A 13,775-nucleotide genomic window follows, 5' to 3' on the forward strand; every position below is an offset into this window, starting at 1 on the left:
AACTTGAATAACAACATGTTCAAAGGAAAGTATCAAAATGTTCAAAACATAAAAACCAAAAGGTTAAAAAGTAATAAATAGTAAACATTCAAATGACTATTATTCTTGATCCGTCATCAATGCCAGTAGAAGTGTTGTCACCTTCAAGAAGCAAGGGCCTAGGAACTAGAAGTGCATATATTGGGGTCTGGCATGGAAAATGGGCATAGGCGTAAGAATCGAGGGCTTTTAATAACTATGATGTGAAGTTTGGTTCTTTATATTGGGTATTATTGTACAACAAACTGTATATTTCCCTTCCAGCAAACTGCATAAGATTCAAACATGGTTGCTTTCATGTTGAACTTGCGAACATATTTAGGGTTCGGGTGAAATGAACACGACCGACCATTTAGCTAGAGGTGAATATATTAATTATATATGAAGAATTGAAGGAAAATTTGAGGATATGCTTAGAGCATTCTTAATGGGTTCTCCATACCCATCTTCATTTCCAAAATCTAGAAAAAATATCTAAATAATCACTCCAACTCATTCTCTATCTCCAAACTTCATCTCTAAATTTTAGTGAAATGATATAAGAAGCCTTCAAATTTAGAGTGTTGCCACAATACTCTATTTCCAACTACCATTCTATAAATATATATTAGAAATCAATTTATATTAAAAATTATAATAAGACAAAATTGTTAGGAGTTAAGATTATAAATGAAAAAATAGAAAAAAGAATATAGAGATAGTAATGGAGAATGGGTTGGGGAAAATTATTAGAAAATGACATATAAGTTAAAGAAATTGTGTTTTTAGTTAAATTTTAAAGATGAAGATAGGGAATCCATTGATATTATATATGAAGAAATGAAGAAAAAATTAATTATATATGAAGAATTGAAGAAAAATTTGAGGATATGGCCAAAGAAAACATCCAAAGCTTCCGAAGCATGTTTGAATTAACCAAAACTGAAATTTCTAAGCGTAAATGTCATGCACTGGCTATCTTCTTAGCCAACTTCATAAATAAGTTGAAGGATGAACCGGAACTCTAAAATTTAATAAGGTGAGTTTCTGAAATGACATGAACATAAAATAAAATTCGTGGATATGAATTCAATACAAACGGTTTTGACTCAATTTCATGTTGAACTTGTGAACATATTTAGCTAGCTGGTCGTGCTCATGCAAACATGACGGGTTTGCACTTTGCAGTTAGCCCATTTAGTTCTATTTTTCATTTTATTTTTTAAATGTGTTTTATGCGTGGTTAATTGTATTTTATGCCAATATATTTAAATGACAAATTAACATATTATGCGAACTGAATTTAATTGTTTTATATACCTTTATGTGCTAGTTAAAAGGCTTATGTTCGTCTCAACCTACTAATATTTGTGTCGTGTCATGTCGGGTTTATATATATGTCTTGAGTAGTAACCACAACCTAGCTCACAAATACAAGGAAGATGGCATAAAACTATAAAAGAATGCAATTCTTTTGTAGCGTTAATAACGTAAAAAATTATGGTTAAGTACCATAACATGTAAAGAGAGGGTCATGCTACCAAAAGGAGACTTTGGCTATGGGGAGGTGATTGTATTAATCAGTTATGATCTTGTCGAATAGTTGTTTTCGTATCGTGTTTTTAAAAGAGAAGAAGCCAAAGTGAAGGTTGTGAACTCCAAATGAAGGATGTAGTGATCTACTGCTTACTGAGTTAATTCTCTTCGATTTTGGTTTGATTCATACTTGCTAGTCATGTTTCACTCCGATTTTGTATGTGTTTTAGGTTTCTTTAGCTAATATGAGTTGAAACTCTTGATTCACTTAGATTTCATTAATCCTAGCTACTTATTGATGATATATATATATGCTATTTTTTGTGATCATTATTGTGATGACTTTAACATGTTATGAAACTTGTCAGGGTCTAGAAATCACACACATTTGTTCAATTGAGTTTGTAGGTACAATCTAGAGATTTAAAACATATCAATAAAAAACACGATGTAAATAACTTCAATTGTATCGCTTCTGATGAACTTGTTCGTATGGTGAATGCAATGAAATTCCTGTAAGCATTAATGAATGCTAGGATCATTACTAAGTATACTATTATTGAATACAACTAGACATTAATATAAGATCTGGCATAACGTCTTCAAACCTTCGTTCGTCAACTCTAGTCTTCACGTGTCACATCTTGCCTTCGTCCCTCATAACTTATTCATGTGTCACAACTTTAATCATGCGTCACTAGTACTTAGTAAAAACAAAACGTTTTGTGTATGCATCAGCCTTTAATTATTACTATGCTCCATTATGTCTATATATCATGACTTACACACTACCCTTTCTAGTCCACCTACTTATGGGGTGACAACCTTGCTACCGCGTCTAAAACTCGCTTTGACATTATTAAATCCGAGCTTCACATTGCATGCCTCACTCAACTTGCGGAAGCATATTACGTGATTCACACACAAATCTATTTATATCATTTTGCCTTTTGTACTTAAGGCTGTATTATGTCTTTATCAAATATGGTTTAGTGATCAATATTCCATGTACAAGAATCAGCTGAATGTGCTGCATGATTTAGTGATCTATCATTGATCTCTAAATCTCCTCAAACCTAGCCACATTAGCTACCAAGCGCAGATCAATTTAAGCCTCCTAGAGTAAACATTCATTCATTCAGTTTAAGATCTTATCATGAACCCGACGATTCATCATCTATACAATTTACCATAGAATGAAAGAAGAATAAGGCAAGAGAATAACAAGCTATTATAACAAGTTAATAACAAAAGCTAACAACAGACTATGAACATAACTCAAGTAAGAACAGTGTTCATAACCTTGGTACGTAGCCATCCTTCAAAACTTGTTGCACTTGTTTTTTTCTTTCCCTTTTTCGTCCTGTCGCCCAAACCAATTGATCTCTTCGTTATCGTTCTTTGGTCTACTCAAACAAACCAGGCCATATGAACCATAAACCATGAACCGTGGTCTATCTAAGGTCTCCATGCAGAGGCAGTAAGTAAACAAAGGTCTTTCCAACCAAGCTTAAGTGTGCCCTTATCCTCCACCAAGGTATAACCATTAGAAGGAAACATCCCTAACAAAAGTGTCGCTTGAGCCGCAGCATTTCCCGCCAAAGATATACCCTTGAACCCGCATTGTTCCAACTTCTCCCTCCAATTATTAAACTTCACTTCCCCGCTCCTTGAGGGACCCCCTATCGCCAACACGTTCCTAATCTCCTTCGATAGCAACTGTTGTTCCACCACATGCCTTTCTTCACTCTCTTCTCCATAACTTGACCCCAACGAATCGAACAATGCTGAGTAGTAGTGAATCGCCTCCACAAATCTTCCCAAAAACGACCCCGCATGGCTCAAGTCCTGCTCAACCACGGTCACCACTTTTGGAGCCAATCTGATAGACGATACATAAAAAGTATGACTTGGTTTACCGATCTTGAAATGACATGTAATCACATTATACACTACTATGTATTAGGATATTTATGTGTATCAGTTATATTGTAAATCAGTTATGATTCATAAAATAGGTCAAACTCAGTACCCCACATATATTGCAGGATTGTGAATAATAAACAAAGATCTTGACCATTATATTTTAATATGTGTTAGCAAAATAAGTTATTAGCCTAGGTTAACCTAAATAGTTTTTCTTATATATTTTTGGCTTTCCTTTGTTTATGTATTACTCTCATTATATAATTGTTAATATACAATGAAAAACTTAGCATATCATTGTTCATAAAATAATGCTTGCATTTCATGAAAAACTTAGTTGATGATATGATATATACCTTTGGAGGAACCATAAAGTATTAGTGTCGGATCCGGTGACATCATATAACGAATGTTGTAACCAATGAACCGCAACCGCTTCCCTCTTGCTAACCTTCAACCTCTCCAGGTTCAAGTTCCCAACTTTATCAGCTACAGCTGAAAACTCAAACGGGAGCCCGAGTTTATCTGCAAAATCCGACAAACGTTTCCCGGTCGCCTCGAGGGCATCTAACGAGTTGCCCAGCCCGGTGAGCCGCACAAACGGTGGCCCACCAGGTCGGGACGCCAATATGTGGAAAAGGCCCGGCCATTGCAACCCTTGCATAATGTCTAAATCAATAATGTGGACTCGGTCTTCTCGCTCGAATGCTTCCTGTATCGCTTGGTTTGTGGTGAAATGCGAGAATTTGACGAACAGGCTTATCCCGTTGAAGATTTGGAAGGCGGATGTCATTTTTTTCAGGCCGTGGGTAACGGTTATGTTTGGAGGGAGTGTGGAGAATATTCCGAGGGAGGACGTCATTAGTCTCGCAGACATTGCTTCCGAGAAGTAGGCCGCAACGCGCTGTGCCGCAGTGCCGTAAGGCGTAGAGAGCTCGGAGATTTCGAGTAACATCTTGTTCGCTTCTTCGATATTGTTAGCGGAAACCGCTTCGGCACATTGTAGGAGTAAGGTAAGAAGGTGTAGGCCTTCTTCGTCTCGCTTCTGTTGCCGAAGCTCCTCCCGTTGCTTCTCTCGTAACGCCATTGCAGCCGCTTGTGTCACCGTGTTTTGATCTGGTGTTGGCTGTGGCGGTTGTGATGGCGGAGAGTCGTGCGGTTGTAGAGACTGAGATTGATTTTGTTGCTGAGAAGCTGAATCGGTTGAATTAGACATAATTGCCGCAGCCGGAGGAGGCCCGGTGGCGGTGTAATCGTCACCGGGCCAATCCAAATGGCTGCGGGTGTTCAGTAGCTGTTGTAAATCCGGCGTAGGAAGCGGAAACATACCTTCAACCACCTGTTTTCCTCTCACCGGAACCCTTGAAATAAAACCATCAACAGTATCATTATCATGAACCGGTTCAAGACTCGGAGGGTCTGTTAACGAGCGAAGCCGGTATTCGAGTAGAGTTGCTAAATTAGGGTTACACGGATGAATAATATCCCTAACGTTTTGAATCAGGTGAGGTATAGAGACGTCAGTCGAGCTATGAATTAAGTCTTTTATGATGCTATCAATCCACGCCGTCGCCGTCATGGAGTCGTCGGCCGGCACGGCGGTGTTGGTGTTGGTGTTACTCCCACCGCCGGTTAAAAACGCAATTCCGGCGTTAGAACTCACGTTCGTGGTGCTGGTGTTAATATTAATATTACTGTCAGGCGGAAACAACGGAAGGCCGGAAAACACGCATAACGGTGGAGGATTGTTTTTGAGAGCTGAAGGTGAGTGAAAATCCATGTAGTTAGTTGAGCAGGTGGTGGTGGAAAATGACATAGATGATGCTGACGGTAGCGTCATAGTGGAGTAGTTTGGTGGTTGTGGTGGAGGTGGTAATTCCACACCTATTTCCATTCCACCACCACAACCACCACTTACATTGTGGGTTTCGGTGGGTGGGTGTGGCACTCCACCAAAACCCACAATGTCCGGTGGCCGACGTACCATACGGTGTTGCTGGTACTCTAAGCCACCGGCCTGAAGCTCCATATCGGAAGCCGTTCTCTTTCTCACCATCAAAACAGTGACAGAAGATAAGGCTATCTGGTTAACTGGTTATGTAATGTGAAGAGGAGAAAAGGGTACAAAAGATAACGGCCATAAGGAGTAGAACAGTGGGCATTGGGATTCTGCGAATGATAAGATAAAGTGAAAGTGGTGGTGGTGGTGGTGGTGGTGGTGGTGGGAGTAGTTGTGTGTGTTTTTGGTGATATGTGTTTGTCGGGGTGGGTGTCTGGAAGTGTTTGACCTGTTCGTATTGGAGGATGTAGCGAGCTTTCCGATGACTCATCGATTCCTACACCGATCTCTCGTCCCAACTCATATCGAGCTTTTCATTATCTTTTCATTATTATCATCTTCACCTTTACAATCTACAAAGTAAAAATATAGTTTCCTACTTTCCTAGATGTACTAAAACTAGATAGATTGTGAATCCACTTTTGAGATTGCAAAAACAGTGAATTCTTTCTATTTTCTTAGTTTGTGTTCAATACAGGGCCGTTTAAAAGGTACGGGCTCGGAGCTTGTTGGAATTTAGTTTGTAAAAAACTTGCTTGATAAGACTTGGATTGGAACGGAGCTGAGCTGGCCAAACCGGCTCGGCTTGGTTACAAAGCGAGCTTAGCTCGGGTCGGTTCCTAAAGACGCGGATAACTCGGTTTGGTGAGGTTATTCTCCTTTTAGTATATTTTATTTTATATACGTATAATATATTATCAAAATTTTAAAAATGGTTAGTCTAAAAGCACTCTTCTCTTCTACCTGTCATACCCATCTTCTATACTTTCAATTTATGTAACAATTTTATTTAACATGTTACCCCTCTTTAAATTTTTTTTATAGTCTCTTTTTAAATATTAAATCATCAAACATGTAAAGTATTTATTTTTATATAAAAAAATAAAATTGTTTTTAAATCTAAATAGATAAATTAATCATAAAAAACTTAAAAATACTTTATTTAAAAAATTAAAAAAAAACATTTTAATTATATTTCTCTATCTAATTTCTTCAATGTATTATAAATATATTTAAAGAATAATGATATAATGTCTTTATAAAAACAATACAAAAGGTATGATATATTTTTTCTTATCATCCCCCCCCCCCCCAAAAAAAAAAAACAAAACAAACACACACACAAAAAAAACATTTTGAATCCTCTTCTTTAGGTTTGTGCGCATGAAACATATGAGAATATAACCAAACTTATTAATCAAGTCGTATATTAATGTTTTTTTATTCATTAAAAACTAATACAACATTTTTAATGTAAGCTATCTCTATGGTTATTTTGTAAAAAAAAAAGGAGAAAAGCGGTTTAAAGAACAAAAAAATTGTTTTTGTTTGTTTTAAAATAGTTATAAAAAAATGTTTTATAATATATATAAAAAGCTTCTATTAAAAAGGTAGTGATAAAATATTTTTTGAACTAGTGATATTAAAATATAACAAAATGGCAAAAAGTAGAATAAAAATGTTTAAATTGTATTAATTTTAGGGAAATTTGAAGTAGGAGATTAGAGGGTATGTTTAGTAAAAATAAAGGGGAAGTGAGTACGTTTAACAACACCCTTTTAAAAAAAGGGAATATATAACTCTCATATTCCAAATACAATTTAAATCTAAATTCCTAATATATATATTGTTAAAAATAATTTTAGTTAATTTATTCCGCTATGTATTTTGTATTAACTTGAACATGCTATAAAGTTATTTTGTACTTGGTTGTAATTTATTTTAATTATTTTTTGAAAAACAGAGTCAAGCCAAGTGATCTCGGTTTAAAATCAAGTAAAATCAATTCAAGCTCGATTATCAGTTAATTCGTTAACGATCTAAAGCAACTACTAATAGAGAGATCACGGTTAAAAATATTGCTTCGTTTACATTTGGACCACGACATGGACCTTTGACCTCTTTAACTTTTTAATAATCTCATATTTATCCTCTTATCTTTTGACTTTTAACTATACTTGAAAATCAATATATATAATTAATAACATACTCTAGAATGATTGATTTTATCCAACACCAACTATACTCACTAAATATCTTACCATAGTTATGTATAAACAAGTCATATATTTATTTTATGGATGAAATATTGTTTTAAGTAAAACTTACAACTGTTGAACTATATACGGTAAGTATAATAAACTTACATAGTGTTAGTGGGGTAATATAAAAAACAAAAAATAAATAAAAAATAAATGCTAAAATTTAAAAATAAAATTAGTGAGCTACTATTAACACAAAAATGGGGACAATGGTGAAACAATATAATAGAAGTAGAAGGTAGATTTAAAGATCACCAAGATATAAAGAGAAAATTAAGCCCCTCAACAAAAAGCTAAGTAAAATATCCCATCTTCTTCTCTTAGGTCATGTGTAGTGGGCGCAAGAAAGGGGTGAATTGGGGCGATTTTGGGGCGCGAACACCGCCCTCTGGGCGAAATTGGGGTGAATTTGGGGTGATTTGGGCGGGGGCGTGGGTTATTTGTCCCCCGGAGGAGATAAGTTTATTATTATTATATTATTATGTATATGTATATATATATATGTATATGTATATATATATATGTATATGTATATATCTGTGTGATATATATGTATATGTATATATGTTGTTTGTGTGTATATATATGTATATGTATATATGTTGTGTGTGTGTGTATATATGTATATGCAAAATGAATCCTAGAAACAACTCGAACCACCCATTGCCTCCTTTCGGTCAACACTATGGTTCGCAAAACCAACCGAACGTGAACTTACAATGGAAACCAATGAACCTAAACCAACCGAGCTATCCGTTTCAATTTCCCGACCCGAACCTAAACATGTACGCCTGTTTTTTATATTTTTAGTTATGTATTTTTTTGTATTTCTTTTTAATTTTAATACATTTTTATTTAACTATTTGAAGAAATTGGTTTTTATTTAATTAGTTTAATTATAAAAAGAAAATAATAAAAAAAGATATTTTGGGCCCAATTTGTAGCCCCTACACCATTACACCCCAAAAACAAATTATAACCCCTTGCTGACTGGGCGCCACGTGTCACAATTCGCCCCGATTTGTAATCCTCCACTACACATATCCTTAAAGGTCTTTACACTTAATTCTTTAACTAATTCTTTTGACTCCCTAAACTCCTATCAGTTCTCAAGTGTACCCAAATTTGCCATTCCTAAGTGAGTTTGGATTTATCTCTAGTACTTATCTTCCCTAGACAATGATGGTTTCTACTACTCTAACTGTCTTGTCGGCTATCTCATCTTCACATGTGCAAATCAGTTTGATTTTCCGTCCTTTATGTTATCTGATATATGTTACAAGTCAAACAGAAAAACTCAACCAAAAAGAATAGTTTGATGAGTGAGGGAACCCATTTGTCTTATAAACCTCACATCAATTGCCGATAAAACCGACGTGGGACAAGTCTCATACCTTACAATGAGATTAGATAAACATATTTTCGATATGTTTATCTTTGGCCCCAAAACAAAATAAAATTATCACAAAATTCGAAGTAAATCTAGTGTATTTGAGGCGTAGTGTGCTAGAAATACCAGTCATTCGCGTACAAAAAGTGAGATGCTGTTGGCCCATCCGGTCAACACTGTAACCCTCGGATAATACAACTGCCAAAGACATCTCATTATACATGAGAGAGCTTCCATTGCTATGATGAACAAGAATGAGGACAACACGTCACCCTGACCAAGACCCCGACAACAATTAAACTCCCAAGTCGGTAAGAGGCCTAACCTGACACACAAATTCTCACTAACCAATTCCGTCAAAGTGGCGGGAAATTCCAAAAAATTATAATTTAAAGAATCAAAGGCTTTATCTATGTCAACTTTGAAAATTAAACACTTCTTCATTGACCGATCTCCTTAACCAAAACACGATTTCATTTAGGGTCATAGGCCCGTTAAGACTTAAGAATGATACTTTTTGCTAGAAGTGTGCATTGTTCATCGAAGATTAAATCGCAAATAACTCTTTTCGATCCTATTAAGGACGACACGACACCTAGCCACAACTACACAAACGTATATTTTCATATATCAATCAAATATCATGTAAACAATAACTAAACTTATGAATATGAATGAAACTTAATTAAATGGGAGGTTAAAAGTGTAACTAAAAACAAAAATGGGGTGAAGATTAAAAAGGAGCAGGTGGGGTTCCAACTTTGAAGAATAGTGGGGTTTGGTAGGAACAGGATAGTTTAGGTCCATGTTCCAATAAGGCCGAGGGGTGCGGAGCGCTAGGAGGGGCGCGAGAAGGCGTTCGATAGCGCCCCGGGGCGCGAGAGCCACACCACCGGGGCGCGAGTGGGGCGCGAGAGGGGCGCGAGAGTGGAAAACGAGGCAGGCGCAAGGGAGGTAGCGCTCGTTATGGGCTGTGGGAAAAGGAAAGAGCCGTTGGGAGGCTTAAATAATTATGAAAAAAATATTTTTTTTTTTAATAAAATCATCTATATATATCACAATACATATCAAACACCAACCATTCTCACATATCAAACTCCAACCATTCTCACATACTACAACCAAAACCAATATCACATACCACACACAAAACCCAAAATCACCCTATCTTCGAAACCTTTAAAAATAATGTCGTCGTACTCGTCTGATTCCGACTCCTCAGAAGAGGATGATTTGCTTCTTCAAGTAGGGGGAGTTTTGACCGCAGCCGTGGTCAATCTCTTGCAAAATCAAGCCCATCAACCCCGACTCCCGAGGGTTAGAGCACCACCTCGTGATCGTGATCGATCGGGTGCTAACGAAACTTTGATGAGGCATTATTTTAGCCCTCAACCGGTATACGCGGAGTCGGATTTTCGAACTCGTTTTCGAATGAGCAGGCAATTGTTCACGCGTATAGCGAGTGATTTAGAGGCACGGTATCCCTTTTTTCAACAAAGGGAGGATGCTAGGGGTCTTCCCGGTTTTACACCTCTTCAAAAATGCACGGCTGCTATCCGTCAATTAGCGTACGGCATCTCGTCGGACGCTTTGGATGAGTATTTACAGATGTCGAAAAGGGTTGCACGTGAATCCCTTCATTTTTTCTGCCAAGGTAAAAAACATTAATTTTACTTTTTACTAAATATTTATTACATTTTCTAATATATATTGTACGTAGGAGTCATATCGACTTACGCTCGGAGATATCTGCGTAAACCTACAACGTATGACATCCAACGCATATATGAGGTGCACGCAGAAAAACATGGTTTTCCTGGGATGCTAGGTAGCATCGATTGTACGCATGTTGGATGGGCTATGTGTCCAACGGCCTGGCGAGGTCAGTTCCACCGTGGTGATCATGAAGGGCCGACCCTCATACTTGAGGCGGCGGTGTCATAGGATCTTTGGTTCTGGCATGCTTTTTTTGGTGTTGCTGGGTCAAATAACGACCTTAATGTTATCGATCAGTCACATTTGATCAACGACCTTATCGACGGGGTTGAACCACCTCAATCTTTTGTTGCAAATGGAGAACTCTTCAAGTACGGGTACTATCTGGTCGATGGTATTTACAACGAATGGGCTGTGTTAGTTCAAGCTTTTACAGATCCAATCGCCGACAAACGGAAGTATTTTACGAAGAAGCAAGAGTCTGCTAGAAAAGATATCGAAAGAGCTTTTGGAGCTATAAAAAAACAATATTATGTTCTGGCGAACCCGATACGTTATTGGACTCGGGAGAGGATAATGGACGTCGTCTACACGTGTCTTATCCTACACAACATGACGTTAGAAGACGAGGGCAAAGCTATATGCCAAAACTACCAAGGTGACATTCCGCCACAACCGTCCACAATCAGTGATCAACAAAAACTTCATAACATAGCAAATATCAAGAGCCGTGAGATACACGGGGAGCTTCGACATGAGTTGGTTGAACATTTGTGGGCGAGGAGACCAGATGATCTTGTATTAGATTAGTGTTATTATTAAATATTATTGTTTGTTTAATTTTTAGTATGTTTTTTTTATTATGAATTTTCAAAAAAATGTGTGTTTTTTTAAATAATTTATTGTTTTTTTAATAATACGTTTTTTTAATACATTTATAAAAAAATAAAAAAATAAACCGCTCGCGCCCCCTCTCGCGCCCCTCCACACCATGCCCCGGGGCGCTATCACCACTACCAACACCCATCTTATCAAGCTTCTCTCTCTGCCACACGTCACAATATTATTGGATGGCGCCCCCACTCGCGCCCCCTCTCGCGCCCCCCACACCCCTCAGCCTAACAAATGCTAGTGTTTGACATTTTGTTTTCAACGGGCATCAATCAACTCACCTTTTTTCACTTCATTATTTTTTGTACTTTCTCACTAACACCTTTTGACTATTTGCTTTCCACACTTCAATAACCACAAGGTTATTTGTATAATAAGATTTTTAACTTTAAATTAATCAATTTCATTATACACTTATTTATTAGCTTTTAATATTGGATTATTGGATTTAAATAATCCCACCTTTAATGAATTGGTCAATAATAATCCTACCTCCGGTATTTCCCGCTGGCAGTCCCACATTTTCAATGTTTTCTGTTTTGTAAACCAGCGTTAAAAAAACTTAACGGGGTTAAGTTTTTGCTGATGTGGCTGGTGAGTTGGCAGTGTCGTAATCCTACATGGCTTTTCCCTTTTAATCATAAAATGCAATTACTGTATTAATTCTACAAAAACGGGCTGCAGGGAATTCGAACCTGCGCCTCCAGCCCCGCAGTCAACACCCATATGCATAAGCCAACTGATCTGTGTGATCCTTTGATAAAAATCCAGAAATAGAAACTATATAACCAGACATTCGCAACCCAAAGAGTATTATGAACCCTAGATCATCAATTGGCCAAGTCGGTATTTGATTGGCCGATTGAAATTAGGGCTATTAAAGAGTGAATGACGACGAACACAAATGTATAATTAGTTACCTATAATGATGATTGGAAGAGGGTTAATTTGATCCCGGTAGTGACGGCGGAAGGGGCTCAAGAACACGCATCAAAACATCAATGATAATATATTTCATTATAGGGTAACTATAGGCGATGTATGTGAGGTTCTTTCTGAAAGTTTAATTAAATTATTATGAACAATATAAAGTATATTGATTAAAAGGTTACGTCGGTCCGTTCAAACGAGTAATACGAATCAATAATTGATCGCATTCCATGTTTATGGTGTCGGTGGGCTCGTTATGGTATGCATAAGGATATGCAAGATTCAATTTCTAAGTTTAGGACGAGAATTATAGTGCAAGCTAGTGATTTGGGTATCCGGGTTCGCTAATCGGGTCGCGGGTTTGGGTCAGATCCAAGTTAATAAATCTGGATAATAGGATTTAATATAATAAAATATAGTAATTGCATTTTAATCCAAAGGGAAAAGCCATGTAGGATTATGACACTGCCAACTCACCAGCCACATCAGCAAAAACCTAACCCCGTTAAGTTTTTCTAACGTTGGTTTATAAAACAAAAAACATTGAAAATGTGGGACTGCCAGCGGGAAATAACGGAGGTAAGATTGTTATTGGCCAATTCATTAAACGTGGGATTATTTAAATCCAATAATCCTTTAATATTTCAAACTTTGATAATTAATTGAAATTAATCCTCAATTAAAAAACTATTTGTATAATCCTTAATCCTAACTATGAATGTACTTCTTTTTTTAGCAATCTCACATTAATTGAAAATTAAGTCCGCTAGTTTTCTAATGGCGTAACCCTCCCGAGGCCCTCTTAAATCCGAACCTAATCTTGATCATAACCCATGTTCTAGCTTCCATCATCACTAAATTTGCTCTTGTGATTTTTTTAGGTAATAAAATTTTTTAACTCTCGTTCCCTACTTACATGTGAAAAGAAATTCTAGGAACTCAAGTCGTTCGGCTCTCTTCGGAGTACCATATCACATAAAAGTGCAGCATTGGTCAACAACACCACTAGTCCAAATTCTACATCCGGTAGTCAAGACTACACATGCTTAATCGGTCATGTTAGTTTAAACCAAGGGATTACCCACCAGTTTTAATATTAATAAATATAATTACAAAAACTAATACGAGAATAGGCAATTGCAAATTTGTATCCTAATTTGGAGTAGCATATGTAATGGCAAATAACTGATTTTATCAAACTCAATTTGTGCTCGATTTGGCTTCGATTTGTGCTCGTCGGAAATGGTTCAAACGTCGTCGGAGCCCA

General features: G+C 36.8%; 1 protein-coding gene across 1 annotated transcript; it reads right to left on the minus strand.

Moving 5' to 3' along the window:
• Positions 1–2,465: 2,465 nt before the first annotated feature.
• On the minus strand, positions 2,466–5,536 carry LOC143600186 (protein SCARECROW-like). Its single transcript, XM_077077946.1, has 2 exons — positions 3,837–5,536; positions 2,466–3,436 (listed from the first exon to the last, which is right to left on the minus strand). The coding sequence occupies exons 1-2, from the start codon at positions 5,534–5,536 to the stop codon at positions 3,013–3,015; spliced, it is 2,124 nt and encodes a 707-aa protein (XP_076934061.1). The 3' UTR covers positions 2,466–3,012.
• Positions 5,537–13,775: the final 8,239 nt, after the last annotated feature.

This window comes from Bidens hawaiensis, unplaced genomic scaffold (genome assembly GCF_021521415.1).
Source record: "Bidens hawaiensis isolate Kalapana, Puna unplaced genomic scaffold, B.hawaiensis_p1.1 tig00053657_1, whole genome shotgun sequence".
NCBI classification, from domain to species: domain Eukaryota; kingdom Viridiplantae; phylum Streptophyta; class Magnoliopsida; order Asterales; family Asteraceae; genus Bidens; species Bidens hawaiensis.